We start from the raw sequence: 25,636 nt of genomic DNA, 5'->3' as shown, positions 1-25,636 counted from the left end.
CGAGGGTTCCTAATTCCCTGAAATCAAGGTTAGACCCAACACTTACCTCATTCCGCAATCAACTCTGTCACGAGCCGAATCGGAGGGCCGCGACGGGCACCCGGTGACTTACTCAACCGAGTACCAACGTAACATATCTTTCTTATCATACCATCATGGGTAAACGGGCCGGAAAAACCGTCATGATATAACAAGAATGAAACATAAGGGAATACTCGACATATGACGACCCAACATGATATACAAACTTATACATGTGACATACGGGCCTATAAGGCCGACATGACCATTTGTAAACTCAACACATAGGCCAACAAGGCCATACAAGTATCCATAAACCTGACATCTGTCTACAAACCTCTAAGGGTACATAAAATCATAAAGGTCGGGACAGGGGCCCGCCATACCAATCAATACATATCCAAAGCATGCTGACCAAATAGGCAACTCCGGAGCAAGTGGAGTGCACCAACACCTCCGCTGAGCTGATATCCTACCAGGAGAAATGTCAACCTATCAATTGGGACCTGCGGGCATGAAACGCAGCGTCTCCAGGCAAAAATGGACGTCAGTACGGATAAAGTACCGAGTATGTAAGGTAGGAAAACATAAATAAGAACAGTAATGTAAAGAGAGATAGAGAAAATACAACCTGCAACATTTGAGTGCCTCTGGGGGCTACTTACATGAAATGCATAATACATATATACATAAACTTTTTTAAAAACATATGCCTCTGTGGGCATCATCATCATCATATCGCACCCGGCCTCAAAGAGGACTCGGTAAAAATGTACTCTGCCATCATAAGGCTCAGTAGAATCATACCCGGCCACATGGAGCTCGGTAAACCCAACTGATCAGTGGTTGCACAATAGGTGTCGTACCCGGCCGACTATAGCGCAGCTCGGTAGAGCAAAATAGATACATATATATAATGCATGCTCGACTCATGGAATCACGTTCTAAACCTTTCGGAGTGACGTAAGGTCGTTTCACCTTCGATTAGCATTATGGACATCATATCATCAATATGAACTTCACTAGGACTCAAGGATCATACATACTTTCTTAGAATAACTTTGTACGGAAATAACAACATGTACAACCTTATTTGCTAGGAGTAGATTCATTATGAAATAGTGTATCGTTTATGTTCATTTCAATTTAGATCATGCCAAAAGAAAGAAGAAAGTGTCTTAACATACCTTAACCATGGTGAGTCCTTAATACCTCCCAAGCTACTCTTCAAACAATTCAACTCAATCCACCATTACATAAGGAGATTCAAAATCATTATTGAATAAAGGCTAAATCTGCAACTTAAACTTGTAGCTCGTTTATATAAATCCGGGCAGCATCTCCCCTGTAACAAGAGCCTCCTCCAATGCCATATACCAACAACAATTACCAGAGAAATCCAACAATACATAATTATCAATAACAAGACACCATAAAATAACAACAAGTCATAACTATTTTACGACGAGCGACAAGCTTCAATTGGAATTCGTATACCCCATATCATCCCTTATAGACTTTTTACTTTAACTTAATAGTATCATTAACATCATAATGAAGTCATTCGTCAATAATTCCAGCCTCATACCATATATCCATAACAAAGAAAATGATCCACAACTCCAATTATTCTTAATTAGCAACTTTATTCACTAGTTCATGTCTAGTCCATCCGTTTAACTTAATCAATGTCAAGATAATCTTAAGAAGAATCAAGAACACAATATAATTACCTCCTACAGTTGATTCAAGTTGAAATCCATGTTACATTTAGCTTACAATAGCCCAATACACCCCAATCACTTCATACCCAAAACGACAACTATAGTAGTGTCAAACACGTCGAAAATGTTACAAAGAATGACTAATCCACCATTTCTCCTCCAAAAACTCCATTAAATAGCAGCAAAATATACAACCCAAAAGCAACACGAAACAGCCCACAACAAGTCGAATAATTCGAACTCACGGCTTCCGATCACCATCCCGTGAGTTCTAGCTATTAGGAAATGAATTTATCAACCTTCCTTCATATTTCAAAGCTTAAATACAGAAATAAAGCATTTTCTTAACTATTAAATACCTTCCAAAACTCAAACTACAAAGAAAAAGAGAGGTAATATAGTGATACTTACGTCGTAGGGATCATTCTAGTGTTATTGCTTCGTGATTTCGTGCCTTGGACGATAATCTTGTTGGATAACCTTGTGGACAGCTTAAGGGTGAGTTTAGGGGTCTTATTTGTTCGAGCTCTCTGGAATTATGAAGAAAGAGACGAGATAGGAAGATAAATATTCATTTTGGTTGAAAAGTCAAAAGGTGCTACTTGGCACCATCTCATTGGCCCTTTTTCAAACACTTATATTTTTTTATCCAGATATCGTATGAACGAATGGTTAATAACGTTGAAAACTACATTCCAAGACATTCAATTTGGTATATAATATGTCCCAAAAAAATCTCATATAGTACACGAAATTTATTACTCAAAAAGCTCTATTACAAGACAAATCCTTAGTCGGTTTTTCCGCAACTTAAATCCGATTTTCTCAAACTTTATACTTCATATCCAAACATCATATATAGTCATATCATGGCTTTAAACTCATTTAAATCATGATTAACAAGTCTCATATTCATCTTAACTTGCTTAACACTTCGACAAACCTTTCTTATCCTTGTAGAAGGATTTCATCCTTTTTGAGCTTACATCAATTGACTCACGACGTACTTTCAAGTACAAAAACATGGGTTGTAACAAACTCAAAGCTCTACCACGGTCTTACCTTTTGAACAAGCCTTTCAACAAACCAAATCTAGCAAATTATTGACCAAATGATTCAAAATAAGCTTTAGAAACTACCCACGAATGAAAGAGGTTCAACTTAGGTTTTTTTTTAAGAAGTCAACAAAAGTCAACTCTGGGCCTGCTTGGTCAAAACCAAGATTCGGACCAAAATCCGATTACTCATTCACCCTCGAGCTCGATTATGTAATTTATTTCGAAATCCGACCTCAATTCGAGGTCTAAATCTCAATTTTACAAAAATACCTAATTCTACCCAAATCCTTAATTTTTACCCTGAAATTCCTAAATTTGATGTTGAAATCTCATGAAATGTAATGGGTACTTGAAGAGAAATAGATTAAACTCATTTACCAATGAATTTAGGAAGAAAAATCTCTTGCAAAATCGTCTCTAGGGTGTTTAGAATTGAGAAAATGTGAGAAATGAGCTAAGTCTCGTTTTCCCTTCTTTTACCCAGTTGTGGATGTTGCAATTGCGATATCTTGCTTGCAATTGCATAGATCGCAAATGCGAGAAAGAGGTCGCAAATGCGAACCCTTCTCAAAAAATCAGTCATCGCAAAGGCGACATTTTGGTTCGCAAATGCGAAACCCCAGCCTTCGCAATTGCGAACCAATCCTTCGCAAATGCGACTCTGCCTTCGCAAAAGCGGCAGTTGCTCATTCGCAAATGCGATCTTTTCTCTCACAAATGCGAGACTCCCCCCTCTAGCCCATGCTCGCAAATGCGAAGCCTTGTTCGCAATTGCGAGGCTCGTATTTGCGAGCCAGACCTCGCAAATGCGAGATATGCAATCCAGCACTAGAAATAGCAGTGCACCAGCATTCTTCTAAGTTCAAAAATCACTATTTAGCTTATCCGAAACTCACTCGAGCCCCTCGGGCTCCAAACCAAACATCCATACAAGTGTAATAATATCATACAAACTTCCTCGCGCGATCAAAACACTAAAATAACACCTAGAACTACGAATCGAACATCAAAATTAATGAAATTTTCAAAGAAACTCAAGAACATGGAAATTTACAATTGGACGTCTGAATCACGTCAAATCAATCCCGTTTTACACTAAATTTTACAGACAAGCCATAAATAATGGACCTATACCAAGTTCCGGAACCGAAATCCGAACCCGGTAGCAATAAAGTCAGCCCACGGTCAAACTTAGGAATTATTTAAACCTTCAAATTACTAATTTTTAACAAATCACGTTAAATCGAGTTAGAGACTTCCGAATTTGATTTTGTGCATACGCCCAAGTCCCGAATTACGACACGGACCCACTAGGACTGTCAAAACATTGATCTGTGTTCATTTACACAAAATATTGACCATAGTCAACTCAAATAATTTTTAAGGTTAAAATTCACATTTTCTTCAATTTTTTTACATAAAAAATTTTCAGAAAAAAATGCGGACTGTGCACGCAAATCGAGAAAGGATAAACGAAGCTATTCAAGGTCTCAGAACACATAAATGAAGGCTAAAGCTAAAAATGACCTATCCGGTCATCACACATAAATATTAGATACTAATAAATACTCAATCTGTTTCAATTTATGTGAACTTATTTCCTTTTTAGTTCGTGCCAAAAAGAATGACACATTTTCTTATTTGGAAACAATTTATCCTTATGCCATGATTTATTACCGCACAAAATATATGTGTCTCATTTTACGCCACAAATTTAAAATTCTTTTCTCTTTTCTTAAATTTTGTGCCTAGTCAAATGAATTCACGTAACTTGAAACGGGAGGAGTATTTTTGTTTGATCGTATATGGATAAAGAAAGTGTTCTCAAAGGGATAAGAGCGACAACGTTAATTTATTCCGAAAGAATAGAAAAGGTAGCTCTTGGGGTCAAAAAACGGTCTTTTGTTTCTTCCATGTTTCTCTGCTTCTTCTCCTCTCCCCTGTCCCAACCGAAATAAACAGAAAACTCCCTCTCCTCTTTCCTTTGGGATAAATAAATATAATGTAGGCTGTAGCAGTTTAGATTCTTGATCATTGCTAAGAATGACAGAGCCTCTCTGTTCCCAGTAGCAAAAAAGAAACACCATTAACGCCCCTTGCATTGCATTTCTCTTATTCGCTTGCTCACATTTTAAGAGCATTTATTTGAATATTGTCTTTTGAAACACACCATTATAATCTCTCTTCTTCCTTTTTTTTTTCTCCCAAAATTTTCCCATATTCGTTTGTTATAGGTGAGAAAAGGGACTTTTAGAGGAGAAAAGTTGTCACCGATTACACATATTTGTGACCCCTTTATCTCTCTAAAGGTCTTTTTTTTTTCTCTTAAATTTAATATATCTGAATTCTTGAAAAATTTATACAATGGGTGCACGTTGTTCCAATTTGTGTTTCTGTTTATGGCCTTCAAACATCAAGTCCCATGTTCTGTATACATCTGATATCGGTAAGTTTTTTCTTTCTTTTGATAATGTGGGACTTTGAAGAATCAATCTTAATTTTGTTGTTGGCATTGTTTGTGTGATTCAGAAAAATGGGCGGAGAATGAGCAGCTGAATTTGCCAGCTTTTAGAGAATATGGTTTGGAGGAGCTGAAGGCTGCCACCTCAACTTTCTCCGTTAATAATATAGTTTCAGAACATGGAGAGAAAGCCCCTAACGTTGTGTTTAAAGGTCAGCTTGATGGTAATGGCCGTTGGATTGCTATCAAGCGCTTCCACTCGTCTGCATGGCCTGATTCTCGCCAATTCCTAGTCAGTATTAATTCTCTTTTCGTATCTTGTTTCATTCAAGTTGTAAAGCATTTGGGTAATTGTTTGGTCATGTTATGGCTTTGGGTAAATAATGCTAAATTATGTAACCATCTCAAGCTGTTAGAGGGGTACAGTTTAATTTACTTAATTATGTCTTCAACATGTCCCTTACCTGCCGGGCTGATTCTTTTTTCGTAAGCCAATCACGTGAAAGTCCTTTTTGATAAAGGTAAGTGTGAGACTTGAACCTGTAGTAATCTTTTTCTGTCCTATACCATATTGAAATGTGGAACCAACTCATCTAAAAGTTTAAGCTGTTAGAAAGGATACGCTTTTATTTACGTAATTATGTCTTCAACAACAAGAATGTGATGTGTATCATATTATTTTTGGAAATTGCCTATTCATTGTTAAGGATGAAGCGAAAGCAGTGGGGCAGCTAAGGAGTAAGCGGTTGGCTAACTTGTTAGGGTGTTGCTGTGAAGGAGATGAGAGATTACTAGTGGCTGAATTTATGCCTCATGAAACATTATCCAAGCATTTATTCCATTGTAAGTTTTGCTCATTTCGTTTTTCTGGAGTCATGTTGACATGTACAACTTAAGCAATTTCTCTGTAAACTAGTTTTTTTGTCTAATCCAACCCCTTAGTAATGGGGCTTAAAACTCGCAGTATCATTCTATAACAAGATTTTCCTTAGATATATTTACCAAACTGTAGTTTATGTTGGTTCAATTGATTTAGGGGATAACCAACCATTGAAATGGGCGATGAGGTTGAGAGTTGCTTTGTATTTAGCACAAGCATTAGACTACTGCAGTAGTAAAGGGAGAGAACTATATCATGACCTAAACTCTTACAGAGTTTTGTTCGATCAAGTAAATTTTCTTTTAATCTTTACCCTACATGTATATCTGTGCTCCGTTAAATGTTCAAGCTATCTTCTGTACTTCATTGTTCTTACTACGAGTCAGCACATGACAGGATTGTGATCCAAGGCTATCATGTTTTGGCTTAATGAAAAACAGTAGGGATGGCAAGAGTTATAGTACAAACTTGGCCTTCACTCCGCCGGAGTATTTAAAGACAGGTATCTCAGCTGCTATCAAGTTTTTAAGTGTCACCTGTTAAATTCTAGGTTCCTTGGAATTCAAGGGCTCTATATCAATATGTTTGAAAGTCACCACCAAAATTGTGAAACAACTTAAATTTTGGTCATTGTCAAATAGCTCTCATAATGAAATAGAAATCTCTCTTTCCTCCTTTTTTTTTTTTTTTTTTTTTAACTGAATCCTCTAGGCATTGTGCCTAGGGCTGATTTTCATATATCCTAAATAAAAGTACAGTTACGGAGGGGGACATAAACCTGACCTCCAATATATGGTACAGAGGCACCTGGTCATATATACATAATGACTAGGTAAAACCTGAACGCTGTGGTGAGTTAGACCTGTGCTGGTGATCCAATTGACTATCAAACTATGATAGTCAATTGGGTGTACAAAATCAGAGTGAAGTAGTACTAGGTCAACTATACAAAAATGCACATGTAAACCTAATTCTACCAAGTTATTGAGTTGGAAGATTGTCTTCCATATACAAACAATTCTACATCTAGATAAAGTGTAGAAAGTCCCTAAGGAGAATGACAAAAAACTTGTGATGCTGGGAGATGCTATCTTCAGCCTTGCTTTGACATCTATTACAAGGAAAGCTAAGTTGAAGATAGATAACAAAAGGTTCCCAAGAGTTGGGAAGGGGTGTTGCATGTTGCTGGTGACAGAAGGGAGTGTGAGCATTGGCTGGTTTCTATTTATAACATGAAGAAGTTTAATACTAGTCGTATAAGTGACTAAACTCAACATGTGTTTATCAAAGCAATTGAAGATAATCCATCTTTTTCAATGCAGTTATTTGATTCAATGTTTTAACGTGATTGTAATGGCAGGTAAGGTGACCCCAGAGAGTGTAGTTTACAGTTTTGGCGCCCTGTTGCTTGATCTTCTTAGCGGGAAGCATATTCCTCCTAGCCACGTAAGTGCTTGTTTGACCTGTTCCAAAATTTTAAAAACAGAAAAGGATATTGTGCTTGATAACTGCTTCCTATGCACAATAGGATATATATGATGATAAACACTCAGATGTTAGTAGCGTGGAGTTGAGTTTTCTTCAGTTTTAGAGCTGGTTTGAAGTTATAATTTTCACGAAACTATATATATATATGTGTGTGTGTGTGTGTTATTCTTCGATTTCAGTTACTTCTCTTAAACATGCACTGTTTATGTTTATTCAATCATTCCCTCAATCCTAAATAGTTTCAAAATTGATATGCAGGCACTTGACCTCATACGGGGAAAGAATTTTCTGATGCTTATCGATTCTTGCTTGGAAGGTCACTTCTCAAATGACGATGGGAGTGAGTTAGTGCAACTTGCTTCGCGTTGTTTGCAACACGAACCTCATGACAGGCCAAATGTGAAATCTCTTCTCACCTCTCTAACATCTCTTCAGAAAGAAAAAGATGTATGTATAATAATTAGTCCTTTCGTATGTTGTAATGTAATTAATTACATGGGAGAAAACTGACATGTTATTTGACTCTGCAGGCTCCATCACACGTTCTCATGAGTATTGCTCGTGAAACCACCTCACCCTCCCAAGTACCTTTAACACCTCTTGGTGAGGCTTGTTCGAGATTAGACTTAACTGCCATACAAGATATTTTAGAAAAGGCTGGATACAAAGAGGACGAGGGCATCGCTAATGAGGTCAGGAAAGGCAGTTTTCCTTTTTGTCCATGTTTAACTTGCTGTAATGAAACTAAAAGTGAACATGTCATTCTCTCATGTCTAGCAAATTAGAATGCCATTACTGTGGTGAAACTCTTTTTCCTTTTGCAGCTTTCATTTCAGATGTGGGCTAATCAAATACAAGAAACCCTCAACTCTAGGAAGTCTGGCGATTCTGCTTTTCGAGATAAAAATTTTACTACTGCAATCAAATGTTACACAGAGGTAATTTAGAAACGCATAAGGCATGCACCTCTCCTGTTTCTAACTTAAAAACTGTCATATGACCTATTAGCTAGGGATCATGTTAGTACGTTTATTTTAGGTCCCATCTTTTCTAGGGATCTTTTAGTCTTGTATCCCAGTAGAAAATATAGAGAACTTATTGGTCTAAGATGAGCTTAAATAGAGCTACATGGTCGGTCAGTGAGGATTAATATAGCCAATCCCGACTTGTTTGGGATTGATGTGTATATAGCTGCCATCTAAAATTGAGTATTGATCAAACAGCTTCTTTTTGTTTGCACTGCAGTTTCTTGAGGGTGGAAATGTTAAGTCCCCAACTGTGCTGGCAAGGCGCTCGTTATGTTATCTAATGAGTGACAAGCCACAAGAAGCTCTTGCAGATGCAATGCAAGCACAAGTACAATTTTCCAATTGGCCAACTGCTTTCTATCTTCAAGCAGCTGCACTGTTCACCCTCGGAATGGACTCAGATGCCCGGGAAACACTCAAAGATGGCTCCTCCTTAGATTTCAGAAGAATGAAACAGTAAATGTTGAATATAACTTCTACACAAAAAAGTCATTGTACATATCACCTTTCATGAATCATCAATATCAGCACACAAGTTTTCTTCATAACATCCATTAGAGCACGTGTGATTAATTTCTCATTCTGCTGCTTCTATTTGGGAGAGCTGGTGCATCTCTACCTTTGGTAGTTATTGTACGAGTTTCAGAGAAAAAAAAATAAAAAGGAAAAATTAAACATATAAAGCAACGGAACCATCATAGTATTTCTTTTAACTCCTCCGAAAGGAAGGATGGCAATTTGATCATTTGCCCATGTAATTGTGGTGACTATTGCAACTGCAACCAAGATTTATGCACTACAAGATATTAATGTCAGCACCTCAGTTATAGGTAAACAGCCTAAAGTGTTCCCTGATCCAACCTGTAAACTGTAAAAGAAAATGTATATTGAACCTAATTCAATCACAAACTTATGAGGTGGTGATTACCTAAAACCATATAAGGAGACAACATCGCATACCCTCAACCAATATAAGGAGACTGCACATCGCATTCCCTCAACCAATGTGAGATATTCTAACATCAGCTATGGTAGCTGCACGGAGATAACGATATGTCAACTTGAAGAAGTACTCCAAAGCACAAAGTGATCTGTATTGGCAAGCATCAAAACTGTTTTTGAACTAGTATTATCTCCACTGTAATAAACTTATAGAGAAGTCTGTAATGAAATCCGAGAAATTCTAGAAGTTAGTTCCATGGTCTCAAGTCTCAACACCTCAGTATGGTGCAAACTCAGTTTCTCAAAACTCAAACAAACACCATAATATTGTTCCAGTTGCTTGAGAACTGCTTCTCCAAACACATGCTTTGCCAGTGCTTCTAGACTCCTGGTATGGCAAGCTAATTACACTTATGGGGGAAATATGAAACCAATTGAATATAAAGAATATAAAGGATCAGAAGTTCAGAACTTTCAAAAGTCAACTGAAATCCACAATATCGTTTTACAGTATGATCAAATATAAAAGAACCCTCCACAAACGATTTGCAGTGCAAGGTTCATTGATTGGAACACACTTGGAACAGGAAAACATGAACACACAAGTAAGCACCATGAAATATTTGTACAGAAAGTGCAATATTGAAATATAACAGATACGCTGCATCATCACCACAGCTTAATTTGGAACATGGATACAGATGAGATTTCAACATGGATATGGAGTTCGCTCCTAGCTGGTAAGAATTCTTTCCTTGTGAAGGGTTTGACGAACAAATAAGTCACTGTTCCTCTTTGTCATCTTCCATTCCCAGTTACAAGTCATTTTCTCAAATAATTATCGTGAAGGAACGCTCTTGAGAAGCACATGACATTTATCAAAATCCTCCATTGCCTTGGATATAACTACAACAACAACAACAATAACGACTGTGTATTTTGGGATCTGGGGAGGGTGAGATGTACGCAGCCTTACCCCTACCCTTGGATATAACTCCGCAACTCAAATAACAGCTGAAAATTCCTCAGCCAAATATACCTCTACATCATAAATCCCCCGGGGTTGAGTTGTTAGTGATGTCAATCAAAACAAGTACTGCCAGGATGATCTCAAACAAACTTCAGGGGAATATTTTGAAGTGAAAAAGCCATGAAACGACAAAGGCAAAAATCATGCATGCAAGCAGGAAATTTATGACGCGTCGCCCATGCCAGAATCTTCGGGTTTCAGAAAGGACTACAGGTGCATTTGATACTCCCATGGTGGTTATTGTAGCATTGTTGGCTTCATTTGCCTGCCCTCCGGTAACGTTCAGTGCTGTCGCACCACAGATTTCACAAATGCTGGATCATAGTAAGAAGATAAGTCAAGTTACATAGGGAGGGACTACATACACTTTGCTTTGTGATTGCAGATGTTTCATTTGGCTTATAAACCAATTACTACATACTAAAATCGAAGCTAAAGTCTCAGAAGAGAGATGACATAGCAGAAAAGGTACTCTCTGGCCTCAGCGCCTATCCTTCCTGACCAACATGCCACTGCATATACATTGATGCCACCCCTCCTAAATGAAACCATATAACGACCTTGGCTTTCCAATGTGTTTAATGGAAAATAAGCAACACGGCACAGATACCTCATCGGAAGCAAATGTAGCTCAAAAGGCAGGTAATGAAACATGACGATAAAACAGAACTATAGGTGCAGAGACAGGTGAAACATTTTATGTGAAAAGAACATGCAAAGACTTCAACACTTTTGGATGATGCATAAGAGGAAATGACAAAACTAATAGCTCAAATCAGTTTTTTCTTGTAAATATGTGCTTTATAATCAAACCAGGCCATAGAATGCAGGATATACTTTTCAAGATCATTTATTTTCTATATCCAGTCTTCCATGACATTTATCAACCACAGGCAAAAAGATTAGGATCTAGTTTAAGATGTGCTGGAGTCTGAAGATACTAAATTAGGAGCAGTGAGATACTATAAATTATGAGAACTTCTGTCCCTTCAACAAATATGTACCACAGTTGATAATACCACAGTATCAATCAAAATTTAGTGCTTTGAAGAACCAATATGTTTGATACCCAGCATGCAAGGAGAACAATAATTTTCAACCTGCTCAGGAAAGCCAAAACAATGTTCCTTGGAGGCTCAATAAACAAAGTAAGAAACCTGAGTGCATCTATCACTAAGTACCTCAAAGAACATAAACAAAAACGGAATCTTGGTTGTCTCAAACAAAGAGGAGTAAACCACAGAACAACCGAACCACTAGATGACTTTACTTCACGTACTCCAAATTTAACCTTAAAGTAGGCAAACTGTGCCACAGACCATCTCAAAATTGTACATTGTTGTACAATGATGCCATAGGAAATTCTGTAAATACACCCTGGACAAAGGAACTAACTGTGGAAAGAGCTCTAAACTAGAAGAGAGAATTGTCTTCAGACATCACCTAAGAAAAGAGTATCAAGAAAAGGGTACTCTAGCAATTCCAAAGGGTAGAAGTTAATCTTCCACATGATTCATTTCGCAATTCTAATGAGACAAAAGTAGCCTATAGCATTTCTGCATTCATAGAAACATACTATAATCATGAAAAACACATAAGAACTATACTTCCTACATCAAATTTTATTTGGCAAAAAGCAGCGTAAAGATCACATTGTTATTAACTTATACAAGACAAGCTAATAAAAACCGGAACTAGAACAAGGGAATACAGAGGCATTAAACTAGGGGGAACTTACGTGTTTCCCTTGATTTTGAACCAAGTTTCAGCACAGTGCTTGTGAGCAGCAGCCAAATCACCTTTGCAAGAACAGCCCAATTCAATTGCCATTCCTCCAGAGGGTTCTAAGAGTTGGTCATCATCACCAATGCCACCACATTTCAACAAACTCAAATGACAAATTCTACAACTTTTCTCTTCTTTATTATGCACCTTCAACTCCAATTCACCACTCTCCAAATCAATCTCTTCATCAGCCACTAAACCACAAGCCCCTGATCTCTTGCTCTGCTCACAATTGACCAAATTGCCCTCAGTCCTCATAGAGGACCCACATTCCTCGAAACGGTAGGACCGACCTGCCACAGAGCCTAAAGGGGAGTGCCAAGACTGGTCGGAATCAGAATCAGAGAACCGGAAGCTGCCATCAGTAGTCGTCTCGCTGCTCCCTGCCATAGATGGTCTCCGTATCCGGCGCCGGCGCCGTTGACGGCGGTGATGACGGCGAAGATTAGCATTGTCACCACTGCCATTTGCCTCTATGTCAGTGATAGCAGTGTCAAAAGTTGACATTTTTTAGTACCCTAAAAACTGTCTTTTTTAACTTATAGATTGAGCAAAAGAAGAAAATTACTTGAAAGCATTTAAAAGGGATTCAACAAAAGTTCAAGATTTGAAGCAAAAAGACTTAATGGGACTACTTTTTGGTGCTCTTTCAGTTCTTTCTTTTCCTTTTCTTCTTGCTTTCTTCTTTTTTCCAAATGTAACTGTTAATTGCAATGTGTGTATGTAGGAGTGTCAGTTGGAAGCAGACGCAAAGGGGGAAAGACTTATGTACAGTTGTTTATTTCCTGTGGTGCAGAAACGACACAATAATGAAAGAGGAGGGACACCCTCCACATTCTCAATTTTTTTCTATCAACAGTAATTTAATTTCGTCTGTATTCTGATTTTCCTTTTCTTTTTTCTCTAGTTTATTCAAATTAAAGTTCCAGCCCTTTTAGTTTCTAACATTACAGTTTTTGTGAATGATAAATGAATGTAGGAGTAGGATGTGAATAGATTTGAGATTCACGTACTAAGATATGAAGGAATTAATTGGATATTCACAAAAACTTGATTTAGAAATACATGAATTCCACGTGCATTCTCAGTACAATTTAGTCATTGTGGAATTAATAAAAAGATGGTGAATAATACGTTATGATTGACATCATTTATAGGCTATTCCATTCTTATTATCTTGAGAAAATGGAAAGAATCGAAGATGCTACCATCGAGGTTAGTGTAAGAATGACTTTTGCGGTAAGAGTAATGTGTCCGACTTAACCGATGAAGCAATTAGAAAAAAAAGATTTTTACCTATCTATACCATATATCAAACCTTATTACCAAAAATATTCATAATTTATTATTTACCCGTGTAGTCCACACTTTTACTACAAATTATATACCAATCCAAAAATAGGTAGATTTTGCCATAAAAAACGCGCTAAAATGAAGGCACCAGATCTGCGTGTGATTCTGTCAACATTAAATTCGAATTGCTGCGTAATTCTCTCCTTCCTCAACGGAAAGAGATCTCTCTTCTCTCACTCAACTACAATTCTCAAAAAACGCAAGCTACTGAAGCTTTAGTAATCAAACGGAAAGGAGATTTCTGTTCTTCATCCTCATCTTCATCTTCATCTTCATCTGTTCTTCCATATATTTTCCACCATTGATAGCCATTAAAAAGCTTGAAAGCTTTGAATTCAAATTTGGATTTTCAAAAATCATTATTTGTTTGAATTGGGTGTTGTTGTAAATAATTCAGAATATGTTTAGGAGTTTATATCTCAATTTGGAGGGGTTTTGGTGAAGATTAGACTTGGTTTTGACTGAATTTTAGATTGAAACTCGAAGAAGAAGAAGAAGAAGAAGAAGAAGAAGAAGAAGAAGAAGAAGAAGACGTATTTCCAGAAATTGTAGTTAAATTGTAGAATTGTAGATATATTGTAGATAAATTATAGATAAATTGTAGATGAATTGTAGATTGGGAAGACTAAAACTTCTACAAATCTTCTACAATTATGTCGAAAATGTCAATTATGCTACAATTGAAATGAGAATTTGGATATTAAAATTCAGTGTATCTATTTTGTAGATATCTTGTAGATAAATTATAGATTATTTGTATTCTGATTGTAGATGCATTATTTTCTGTTTTCACAAATCCAAAACGACTAAAGCTTCTACAAAATCTTCTGCAAAAAACAGTCTACAATTTATCTACAATTTTTCTAATTTGACTACAATTTGACTACAAAATATCTACAAATTCTGGAAATATGTCTTCTTCTTCTTCTTCTTCTTCTTCTTCTTCTTCTTCTTCTTTTTCAATCGACTGTGTTAACCAGTAACCTTCAACCACTGCCAAAAAAAAAGAGGTCAAAGAATTTCGAACTCTCTGCCATTATTATTTTCAGTGGGAATTCAAGCGGTTCGATCAAAGAATTTAAAATTTTCTTGTGAATCTGAAAATATGATATTCTTCGACGGTGGTGGGCAGTTGGGGATGATCAATGAGAGGAAGCATAGGAGCATCGTGAGCTGTGTGTGTTGTGAACAGTTGAGATGAAAGGAAAGAGAAAGTGGGAAGATACAATCCTATAATTATGCCTAATATAAACGAACCCTTAATTATATTCCTAATTTGAATTATGGTATAGAAATGGTAATTTGGTATGCTTAAATATAATAAACACAAATCTTAAGCATTGAGGGTAATAAGGTTTGATATATGGTATAGGTAGGTAAAAATCCCTAGAAAAAATTATCATGTGTTGAAGGATAAAGAAACTCCTTTTTGTTTTTAAATGAAACAAGCACCTTCGTTACAAAGTCAAAGTCACGATGTTATTACCACATGAGCAAAAATACACTTTGAGCCTGACCTTCCATTATATATGATAATGACCAAAAAAAAAAATATGCCTCATGTACACGATAACTGAAGCTAATCAAATGTAATCTAATGTGGTAATAAAGATCAGGGTGGCTCAAAAATCACCACATTTGGTCTTGACTTTGAAGGAAGGAAGTAGTCATCTATCAGTATTCAATAATTCTATGATTTACCTAAGTATTGTGTCAAATTATGTGTAAATATATATATTTCATCTAACTAGCAGCTCAAATTATTTTTTTATCCCGACAAGTGGTATTAGAGTTAATAGTAGGCTATATAGTTGATATTTACACCTTAATATGACCATACTTTATTGTTGTTTTATAGATAAATTACCCACAAAATGCTCTGAATAGTGTTCTTTTGTTTCGCACGGAATATTATATGAGAGGAAGCAACATGAAGTGTTTTGGAGGCGATAATGTGAAGAAAACGCCCACTCGAGAAGTACCCGAGCACTAAGAAGCAGAAAATGGACTGGGCAAGAAGTCCACCGCGACCGCGGTAGAACCGCGGTGAACCGCGATAGATTAAAATCGTGAGGCAGAAAGGTCAGCTCTCACCGCGGTCGATCGCGACCGCCGTGCACTGTTCATGCTGCTGGAAGTTTGAGGATCAAAGTGTAATTTCGGGGAAACTTTTGTAAACCCTTATAAACTTTAGAAACTCGCCCAAGATTATTCCAAGTTTTTTTTAAAAAAACTATATTTGGAGGCAAGAAGAAGTGTGAGAAGATTAACAAAACATTAGAGTTTTTCTATCTCCTTTTAATTCTTGCAATTTTACATTATGAACAATTTAGTAGTTTCCTCTTATTTTGTTATGAGTAGCTAAACATTTATCTAGGGTTGATGGAACCAATTGTTGGTTGAAGTTTTGACTCAAGTTGTTATAATCGAGCCGGATTTATGATATGATTGTTCAACTACGTTTTGTATGGTGATTAATTGAATGAGCCCTTGATTAATCGTGTCTAATTACCTTATATTGCTTGATAAAGAGTATTAGGTTAGACAGCTGTTGAACAATACCACTTTTGGGTAATTGAAGAGATTCATTACTTGAACTTAAAAGTGGGTTTAGAGATAACAGAACTTTGGTAGGATAATTTAGAATTGCACACATATTGTCAGCTAGAGTAGTTCGAGAGAATGCTCTAGTAAATTATTTTAGTTGATCGAGAGATAATTACGATAACCCATAACTCTTAATCCTCATAGAGTATTACGGCGAGATTATAGCGGAAGAGTCAAGACCTAAACTAGCAATTGGGGAAATCACTGCCCAAGACCTTTTTACCATTGAATTATCTTTGTTTTAGCTTACTGTTATTTTTTCATAGTATTTGAAGTAGTTAAACAAAAACCCAATCTTAATTGAGCAAAAATCTTGCATCTAGAGATTGATTGAGTTGATAATAACATTGTCGAAGAGTGTTATAGATAGGTTAGTTCCGTGAGGATTCGATTCCGGACTTAAAACCAGATTATATTTGCAGCGACCGCTTTGTCCTTTAAAAGGCATAGTTGGGCGTTATCAAATTTTGGCGCCGTTGCCGGGGAACTAACGGTGTTATTTATTACAACTTTGAATTAGTGTTAAAATTATTAGTTCAAATCAATTTCCAAAGGTGTTAAACAATTTTCATTGAAATTCTAACATTTGAACTCTTGTGGAATTCAGGTGTATGCCTAGAAATTCTTCGAGGACTGGAGAACTGCTTGAAGGACTTTCAGACCCCGAGAAAACATTCAGGGCATTGAACTGTGCCAACAAGAGGATCCAACAATCACAACAACCACACCAGCTTGAAATTGACATGGGTGGCATAGAGAACGTCAACGTCAACATCAGGGATGAGCCAGCTGACCCAAACGTTAGAGTGGTGGCACCTCTTGTGCCAGAAGCTACACTTTATGATTGGGCTCAACCCACAACTGACAACCTGGCAACTGCCATAGCTGTGCCCGCAATTCAAGCGGAGACATTCCAGATCACTAACAACATGCTGCATCTGCTGCAGAATAAGGGATTGTTCTCCGGGTCACACATTGAAGACCCTCAGCAACATTTGAAAAATTTTCTGTCAATTTGTGTGACTCAAAGACAGCCAAATGTGACCCCAGAAGCTATCAAGCTATTACTGTTCCCATTCTCTGTGACTGGGGAAGCTCAGACTTAGCTGAATTCGCTCCCAATAATTTCCATTGTCACCTGGGAGGAATTAGTAAAGCAGTTCCTGAATAAGTTCTACCCGCCCAACAAGACTGCAAGGCAGATTGATGAAATATTGCAGTACAAGCAGCAACCGACTGAGACTTTGCAAGAAACTTGGGAAAGATTTAAAGGGATGTTAGTGAAGTGTCCTCACTATGGCATTCCAAACTAGATGCTTGGCCAGAGGTTCTACATGGGGTTAGCTGACAATCTAAAGGCCAATGTGGATGCTTCAGCTGGAGGTGCATTTTTGAGTAAGACATTCACCGAGTGCAAAATCCTTCTTGACAAGATGTCCCAGAATTCGGGGTGGATGACTAGAGGTACAACACTGGCACCCATAGTGCATTCAATTCCTCTTGACCCAAATAATTTGCATGCAGAAAATATGGCCACACTCATGACTCAGATGAGTATTTTGACAAAGAAGATAGATGAGATGTGTACCAAACAAGTGCATATTGTTGACACAACAAATGGAGGATTGTGTACACCCTGTGTTAATCAGTCTTATGTGTGTTCATGGAGCGGAGAAGGTGAAAATCAAGGGGCAAGGGAAGATATGAATTATGTTAACAACTTTGGAGGTCAGAGACAAGGAGGACAGAAGTGGAGACCGACACCAAATCAGCAATACAGACCCAACATGCCTCAGCCTGGGGGCATGCAAGCTCAAGGCCAAATGGCGCCATACCACCATAGACAACATGGCTACCCACAGTAGAACCAGCAACAGTTGACATATCATCCACTTACTCAACAGCAAGATAACAACATGGTAGAGATCAGGGGGATGCTCTAGCAACTCATTGGGACAAATGGTAAGATGCAAGAAAAGTTGGCAGTACATGATTCAATTATAAAGAACATTGAAACTCAGTTGGGGCAGTTGTCTATGGCTTTAAATAACCGCCCCCAGGGAACATTGCCAGCGGATACAAATATTAACCCCAAGGAGCAAAACCCGAATCAGCTGATGGCAGTAAGTTTCCAGAATGGGAGAGATTTAGACAAAGAGCAGGAGGTTGCACAAGCCAGCAAAGAGACTACGCCAGCCACTCAAACTCCACTAGAGGTAGATGAACCAACAAATCTGACTGAAGTGGTGGTTGAACCGGGTCAAGATGAAAAGGGTAAGGCTAATGTAAATGAACAAGTTGCAGAACAAGTGGTGCCTCTTGTACCATAGAACCCTAACAGAAAGAAGCTAGCAAGAAGTGCACAAAGGGTGATACCTGCACCATTCCCTCAGAGACTGGTAAAACAAAAGAAGGAAGATCAATACAAGAAATTCATGGAGATGCTGCGTCAAATTCAGTTGAATATTCCTTTGATAGATGCCTTGAGGGAGATGCCAGGTTATGCGAAGATGATGAAAGACCTAATGTCACGGAATTTTGATTTTCAGGACCTATCCACAATGACTCTAACGTAGACCTGCAGCGCAGTAGTGACCAAACCAATGGCTCAAAAGATGTCCGACCCAGGTAGCTTCACTATTCCATGCACGATTGGGAGTTATGCCTTTGCAAAGGCATTATGTGATTTGGGGAGCCAACATAAATTTGATGCCTCTGGCTATACACACCAAACTAGGCATTGGCAGAGCTAGACCGACTTCGATGCTACTGCAGCTGGCTGACCGCACGGTAAAAAGGCCTACTAGGATTCTTGATGATGTGTTTGGTGCAAGTGGGGAAGTTCATGTTCCCTACAGACTTTGTTATTCTGGACTGTCAGGTAGATGAGGAGATACCTATCATTTTAGGTAGGCCATTTTTGGCCACTGGGAGAGCACTGATCGATTGTGAGACTGGGGAATTAAAAATGAGACTGAACGATAAAGAAGTCATATTCAATGTTCAGCAATCTATGAGGAGACCCAGTGAATATGCTAATTGCTCTCTAGTGGAGGCAGTGGATGTGATCCTGTAAGAAGATGATGTGACCCTGACTGCTAAAGATCCATTGGAGGTATGTCTGACAAATTTAGAAGAGATGGATGGTGAATGGTTAGCTGAGTGGGTCATGGCACTTGAAGGCCAAGGATTCTGGAAAAGGGAACCTCAGTTCGAGTCCCTTGAGTTAGAAAAAAGGGCTACACCTCTAGCAAAGCCATCAGTAGAGGAACCACCCAAGTTGGAGCTGAAGCCGCTCCCAGCTCACCTCAGGTACATTTTCTTAGGCCCCAATTCTACTTTTCCTGTTATTATATCATCCGGTTTGCTAGATGTACAGGTAGAACAGCTCTTACAGGTATTGCAGGAAAGTAAGACTGCCATTGGCTGGACCATGACAGACATAAAGGGTATCAGCCCAGCCTTCTGTATGCACAAGATTCTCTTGGAAGAAGGGCACAAACCTTCCAGAGAACATCAACGAAGGCTGAACCCGAACATGAAAGAGGTAGTAAAAAGGAAGTGATCAAATGGTTAGATGCGGGAATCATCTTCCCCATCTCTGATAGCAATTGGGTCAGCCCTGTCCAATGTGTGCCGAAAAATGGGGGAATGACTGCTGTGCAAAATGAGAACAATTAGTTGATCTCAACTCGTACAGTCACGGGATGGTGGATTTGCATGGATTACTGAAATTGAACACAGCCACCCGGAAGGACCACTTTCCCTTGCCTTTCATTGACCAAATGTTGGACAGGCTAGCCGGGCAATCGCACTTCTATTTCTTGGATGGATATTCGGGGTACAATCAGATATCATAGCCCCCGAAGATAGAGAGAAAACATCCTTCACTTGTCTGTATGGCATCTTCGCCTTTTGGAGAATGCCTTTGGGCTTTGCAATGCACCGACGACATTTCAACGATGCATGTTAGCCATTTTCACAGACATGGTGGAGGATATTATGGAGGTCTTTATGGATGATTTCTCCGTGGTGGGAGATTCATTCGAGGACTGTCTTCACAACTTAAGAAGAGTGCTCAAAAGATGTGTGGAGACAAATTTAGTGTTGAACTGGGAGAAGCGCCATTTTATGGTACAGGAAGGGATAGTCCTGGGGCATCGAGTGTCCAGTAAAGGAATTGAGGTCGACCATGCTAAGGTTGACGTGATTGAAAAACTACCACCGCCCACTTCAGTCAAGGCGGTGAGAAGTTTCCTTGGGTACGTCGGGTTCTACAGGCGATTCATAAAAGATTTCTCCAAAATTGCTAACCCATTATGAAAACTCCTTAAAAAGGATCACCCTTTTTTGTTTTCTAATGATTGTAGGTTGGCATTTGAGGAGATGAAGAAGAGATTGGTGACTGCACCCATCATTGTTACACCTAACTGGGAGCAACCATTTGAGCTCATGTGCGACGCAAGTGACTATGCCATAGGAGCAGTCTTGGGGCAGCGAAAGGATAAACTGATGCATCCAATTTATTATGCAAGCAGAATGTTAAGCGGTGCACAACTCCATTACACTGTGACGGAAAAGGAGATGTTGGCTGTTGTTTTTGCATTCGACAAATTCAGGTCATACTTGATTGGCTCAAAAGTTATTGTTTACACTAACCATGCAACAATTAGGTATCTGATAGAAAAGAAAGAGTCAAAGCCACGCTTTATTCGCTGGGTTCTTCTGTTACAAGAATTCGATCTGGAAATACGTGAAAGAAAAGGGATAGAGAACCAAGTAGCTGATCACCTCTCAAGGTTGGAAGGAGCTGAAAAGAAGGTAGAGGTTGAGGATATAACAGAGACATTCCCGGATGAACAATTACTGGCAATGACAATGGAGGAGGCACCTTGGTATGCTGATATTGCTAATTATTTAGCAAGTGGTATTGTACCATATGAACTCTCCTCAATTCAAAAGAAAAAGTTCTTTCGTGATTGTTGGTATTATTATTGGGATGAACCTCTATTGTTTAAAATATGTGTAGATAACATGATCCGGCGGTGTATCCCCGAGAAAGATCAATATTCTGTTTTGCAGGCTTGCCATGCTTCACCATATGGTGGACAGTTTGGAAGAATTCGGACAGCAGCTAAGGTGTTGGAGTCAGGCTTGTACTGGCCTACTCTGTTCAAGGATGCCCATACTTGGGTTAAAAGCTGCGATGATTGCCAAAGGACTAGTAACATATCTCGTACACTAGATGCCAATGACCACAATTCAAGTGGTGGAGATTTTTGACATGTGGGGGATTGACTTCATGGGGCCATTCATCAGCTCGTATGGTAACAAGTACATATTGGTAGCAGTTGACTATGTCTCCAAGTGGGTCGAAGCAGTGGCTATCCCGACCAATGATGCTAAAGGGTACTAGGCTTTCTAAAGAAGAACATTTTCACATGTTTTGGTATCCCAAGAGCTATACTCAGTGATGGCGGAACCCATTTCTGCAATAGAGCATTCGCACGGCTGTTGGAAAAATATGGAGTTCGTCATAAAGTGACCACCCCGTACCACCCACAATCGAGCAGGCAAGTTGAAGTGTCCAACATGGAGATTAAAAGTGTCCTCACAAAAACAGTGAATGCAACAAGGACTGACTTGGCAAAGAAATTGGATGATGCATTGTGGGCGTACTGCACAGCCTTCCAAACACCAATTGGTATGTCACTGTACAAGTTGGTGTTTGGCAAGGCATGCCACCTCCCAGTTGAGCTAAAGCATAAAGCACTTTGGGCATTGCGGCAGTTAAACTTAGACATGGAGACAACAGGTTCTAACAGAATCACTGGGTTACATGAGCTCGAGGAATTCAGGTTCCAGGCCTTTGAGAATGCTAGATTATACAAAGAAAGGATGAAATTAATGCATGATAAGCACATCTTGGATCGAAACTTTAAACCCGGAGATCTAGTGTTGTTATACAACTCGAGATTGAGATTGTTTCCGGGTAAGTTAAAGTCCCGATGGTCAGGACCCTTCAGAGTAGTGCAAATGTTCTTAAGTGGAGCTGTAGAGATTGAATCAGAAGATGGGACAAACAAGTTCACAGTAAATGGGCAAAGGTTGAAACATTACCTTGGAATGGCAGAAGAAAAAAGGGATAGATTGGTAATTAATTTGGAAGAGCCCCAGTACGCGAATGAGGAGTGATGATCAAATGTTTGCGTCGTGTCGCGACGTTAAATCAGGCACTGCGTGGGAGGCAACCTACGAGTGTGTTGTTAGTGTGTTCATGTAACTTAAAAAAAACAACGCCAGCACCGCGACCACGGTAAACCGCGGTGGAAGGCAAACATTCTGCCTCAGATTTTTCATCCCACCACGACCGCGGTGAGGCGTGAACATTCTGCCTCAAATTTTTAAACTCACCGCGGCCACGGTCGACCGCGGGGGTACCAGTTATTTTGAATTTCTTTTTTATTTTTTCCATTTTTTTCTCTTTTCTCTTTTCTTCTTCTTTTAATTTTAAAACCCAACCCCCTCTCATAAAATTACAATACCCGATCCCTTTCCTCCAAATTCTCAATCTCTCTCTCTCTAAACCCTAACCCCCCCCCCCCCCAAATACTCTCTTCTTCTCCTTCTACTTCTTCTTCACTCACACTACCCCCCCTCTCCATTCCTCTCCTCTTTTCTCCCTTAAGGTATTATTCTAACCCTCCCTTCTCTTTTCTTTTTGTATTTTGTTGTTGTTCATGATAGTTTGAGGTTGATATGGTGTTGTAATTGTAGTAGATTTTTTTTTTTGTAGTTTCTTCTCCTTGTTTTTGTTTTCTATTTTAATTTCGTTTTTTAGAATGTTGGGTGAATGGGGCCGTGTAATTAATGTTTAGAATGGTGTTTGTTGGTGGGAGATTGAATGACACAAGTGTGGGGTGTGTTGGTGTAGTTGCATACTTGATTTGGGAGGAGTTTTGATAGACTCATGAGGGCTAAATGTGTTTGGATAATGCCCAGCCCACAAGGTGTTTGGGAAATTGCCCCAATGGAGATATAAGGAGCTATTGTGACATGGTTGTGGTAAAGTATGAGTAACCATCCAAAGTCACATATTTTGCGCACTTACTAATAGGCGTTTCATTGTTTGACAGGTGCAATGAGTTCAGCTAGAAAGAGACGAAACACCAGGCCCTCTACTAGTGGACCGGGAGGCTCCTCACGAGCTAGGAGCCAAGCCAGTGCACCTCAGTTCGATAGCACTCGGTTTGTATCCAAAGCAGCGGAGAATAGGTACAACCAGAAAGAAGCTAAGAAGTTACAACATGAGTTGCACATTGATCGAACGACTTTGGAGGTGGAATGCCCCAATATATTTAATGAGCTGAGGCGGTGTCAGCTGGACATCTTCTTCGAGGTACCGGAGGAGGCTAATGTTCAACTAGTAAGGGAGTTATATCCGAACTTGCCAGAACATGAGAATGGGGTTGTGACAGTGCATAATACCCTGGTAAATGCATCCTTCGACACCATCCGCAGGGTATACAGGCTGCCAGTGTTTAGGGGTGAATTTGATCCTTATCGTACTTTTAGCGGTACACGGGCCTTGTGGGGAACTCTTCTTGATACTATCTGTGTGCCGGACGGAGAACACCTATGGATCAAGCACAGGATTACTCTCAACTCCCACTGTCTGAATTGGGAGGCTAAGTGTTGGCTCACCATTGTCAATAGTCGATTGTTGCCATCCAGCAAACCAACAGATGTTAATCTACCACGGGCATCCGCAATCTACTGTTTCATGTCCCACAGTGATTTTGATGTGGCCCGGCTCATCCATGAAGAGATGTTCATTAGATTACCTGAGCTAACCAAGGGCCACTACTTCCCTTCGCTGATCACCCGGCTGTGTCGTATGGCTAGAGTCCCTGAAGACCCTCGGGTTGATAGGAGATTGCCACTAAAAGCCCCGTTCTGGGCGAAACAAATTGGAATTGGACGAGAGCCGGTGGTGAATGTTGATGACTTTGATGATGATTTAGCTGATGATGATGATGCTGAGGTAACTACGGTTCCCCCTCCTCCAGAGTTGATGTGGCAGGCCTATCACAGCCACGCCGGAGCACCCGTATGACAGCTTTGGAGTAGGATATGGCTGGGTTGCGTACCTCAGTCACTGATTTGGGTACCCGTGTTGATGCGGTGGCTAAAAGGCAAGTAAAGTCGGAGAAGAAATTCTTGGGCTGGTTGAGAGCGCTGGGATGTGCATGCAACGTGAACCCAGACACTATTTCCGATCAGGAGTGAGCCTTCAGGGAAGTTCCTTAACCTCAATGTTCTTCAAATTTTTAAGCCATGGGGACATGTCTTCATTTTAAGTGTGGGGTGGAGGATACTTCATTGTATGTTTGTAATTGTAATAATTGACTATTTGATTTTGCTTGTTTTGTATTGCTTTGATTGTTTTAATGTAGAGTAATAGTTCATTAGGAAAGCTAAAATAGTATGTGACTTGTCCCGACGACGGATCTCTTTCGGCGGGGTTCTTGAAAGACTAAGTCGAAGAAAAAAAAACTGGAATATAGAGACACTTCCTAATGACGGATCCTTTAGACAATTTTCTTGAGGGAAGTTAGTCTAGAGAAAAGACCAAAAAGATTTTTTATTTTTTTTATTTTTAGGTAGTGTAGTAACTCCCCCTTGGGTTTTCTTTTGGCCACGGTTCTTTTCCAAGGGTTTAGCTTGAACCGGGTATAGGTAGTTTTTGTTTAATTTTGTTCTTTTTAGTTTTTAAATTAGGACTAATGGGCTACGAGCTAAATTCGAAGGAAAACCCTTAGTGTTGATACACCTGAACACAATAGACACAAGAGTATAACGCCTAGCTTCATTGGTTGAATCCTATTAGAGTGACTTAAAATTGTACGTTTGTATCTAACTTGAACACTCAAAAGAGAATGTCTTGATAAACCAATCCGGAGTGAGTCATGTGCCATGTGTGTGTGAGTTTTATTGTGTTCCATGTTTCATATTTGATGCCTAGAACTTGCCCTGTGTGTTTGCAAAGCGAAATAGTAGTTTCTTTCATTTTTAAAAGTGATATAGGCATTTCTTTGTTGAGCCAGACATAATAAAGTAAACCCACCTGAATGCAATACATCTTAGTTAACCTCATCGAGCCTATAAGCCTATTTCTTTGGCAACCACATTGCGAACCTTACCCAATTGTTTGAATAGCTTGTCGTTTGAACCCTTTTACCTCCCAAGAAGCACTTGA

The 25,636-nt window shown here is 39.1% G+C and overlaps 3 protein-coding genes and 1 long non-coding RNA gene across 4 annotated transcripts; 2 read left to right on the top strand and 2 right to left on the bottom strand.

Annotated features, from left to right (window-relative positions):
- Positions 1 to 162: 162 nt before the first annotated feature.
- Positions 163 to 2,267, bottom strand: LOC107813973 (uncharacterized). The gene is made up of 2 exons (XR_012694180.1): positions 1,209 to 2,267; positions 163 to 549 (listed from the first exon to the last, which is right to left on the bottom strand). It is a non-coding gene; the product is annotated as an uncharacterized LOC107813973 (long non-coding RNA).
- Positions 2,268 to 4,686: 2,419 nt separating this feature from the next.
- On the top strand, positions 4,687 to 9,208 carry LOC107813974 (serine/threonine-protein kinase BSK5-like). Its single transcript, XM_016639296.2, has 10 exons — positions 4,687 to 5,249; positions 5,333 to 5,556; positions 5,972 to 6,107; positions 6,301 to 6,434; positions 6,541 to 6,646; positions 7,505 to 7,590; positions 7,891 to 8,079; positions 8,163 to 8,324; positions 8,457 to 8,570; positions 8,878 to 9,208. Exons 1-10 carry the CDS (start codon positions 5,168 to 5,170, stop codon positions 9,118 to 9,120), a joined length of 1,476 nt encoding a protein of 491 aa, XP_016494782.1. The 5' UTR covers positions 4,687 to 5,167; the 3' UTR covers positions 9,121 to 9,208.
- Positions 9,209 to 10,017: 809 nt separating this feature from the next.
- Positions 10,018 to 13,234, bottom strand: LOC107813976 (uncharacterized). The gene is made up of 2 exons (XM_016639298.2): positions 12,371 to 13,234; positions 10,018 to 10,946 (listed from the first exon to the last, which is right to left on the bottom strand). The coding sequence occupies exons 1-2, from the start codon at positions 12,922 to 12,924 to the stop codon at positions 10,724 to 10,726; spliced, it is 777 nt and encodes a 258-aa protein (XP_016494784.1). The 5' UTR covers positions 12,925 to 13,234; the 3' UTR covers positions 10,018 to 10,723.
- An 8,735-nt stretch (positions 13,235 to 21,969) lies between these two features.
- LOC142163250 (uncharacterized) lies at positions 21,970 to 22,572 on the top strand. The gene has a single exon (XM_075220518.1). The coding sequence runs from the start codon at positions 21,970 to 21,972 to the stop codon at positions 22,570 to 22,572; it is 603 nt and encodes a 200-aa protein (XP_075076619.1).
- Positions 22,573 to 25,636: the final 3,064 nt, after the last annotated feature.

The sequence above is a fragment of the Nicotiana tabacum genome, chromosome 8 (genome assembly GCF_000715075.1).
Source record: "Nicotiana tabacum cultivar K326 chromosome 8, ASM71507v2, whole genome shotgun sequence".
NCBI classification, from domain to species: Eukaryota; Viridiplantae; Streptophyta; class Magnoliopsida; order Solanales; family Solanaceae; genus Nicotiana; species Nicotiana tabacum.
The sequence above is the reverse complement of the archived record's forward strand: the minus strand, read 5'-3'. Positions and strand labels throughout refer to the sequence as shown.

What these genes read in the sequence shown, in the direction of transcription:
- LOC107813974 (XM_016639296.2), top strand. Translation starts at nt 5,168, where the DNA reads ATGGGTGCACGTTGTTCCAATTTGTGTTTCTGTTTATGGCCTTCAAAC. An exon ending in TCTGTATACATCTGATATCG is followed by an intron (nt 5,250 to 5,332) that starts GTAAGTTTTTTC and finishes TGTGTGATTCAG; the next exon opens with AAAAATGGGCGGAGAATGAG. An exon ending in GCCGGAGTATTTAAAGACAG is followed by an intron (nt 6,647 to 7,504) that starts GTATCTCAGCTG and finishes TTGTAATGGCAG; the next exon opens with GTAAGGTGACCCCAGAGAGT.
- LOC107813976 (XM_016639298.2), bottom strand. Translation starts at nt 12,924, where the DNA reads ATGTCAACTTTTGACACTGCTATCACTGACATAGAGGCAAATGGCAGT. An exon ending in TTCAAAATCAAGGGAAACAC is followed by an intron (nt 10,947 to 12,370) that starts GTAAGTTCCCCC and finishes ACTATGATCCAG; the next exon opens with CATTTGTGAAATCTGTGGTG.
- LOC142163250 (XM_075220518.1), top strand. Translation starts at nt 21,970, where the DNA reads ATGGAGATTAAAAGTGTCCTCACAAAAACAGTGAATGCAACAAGGACT.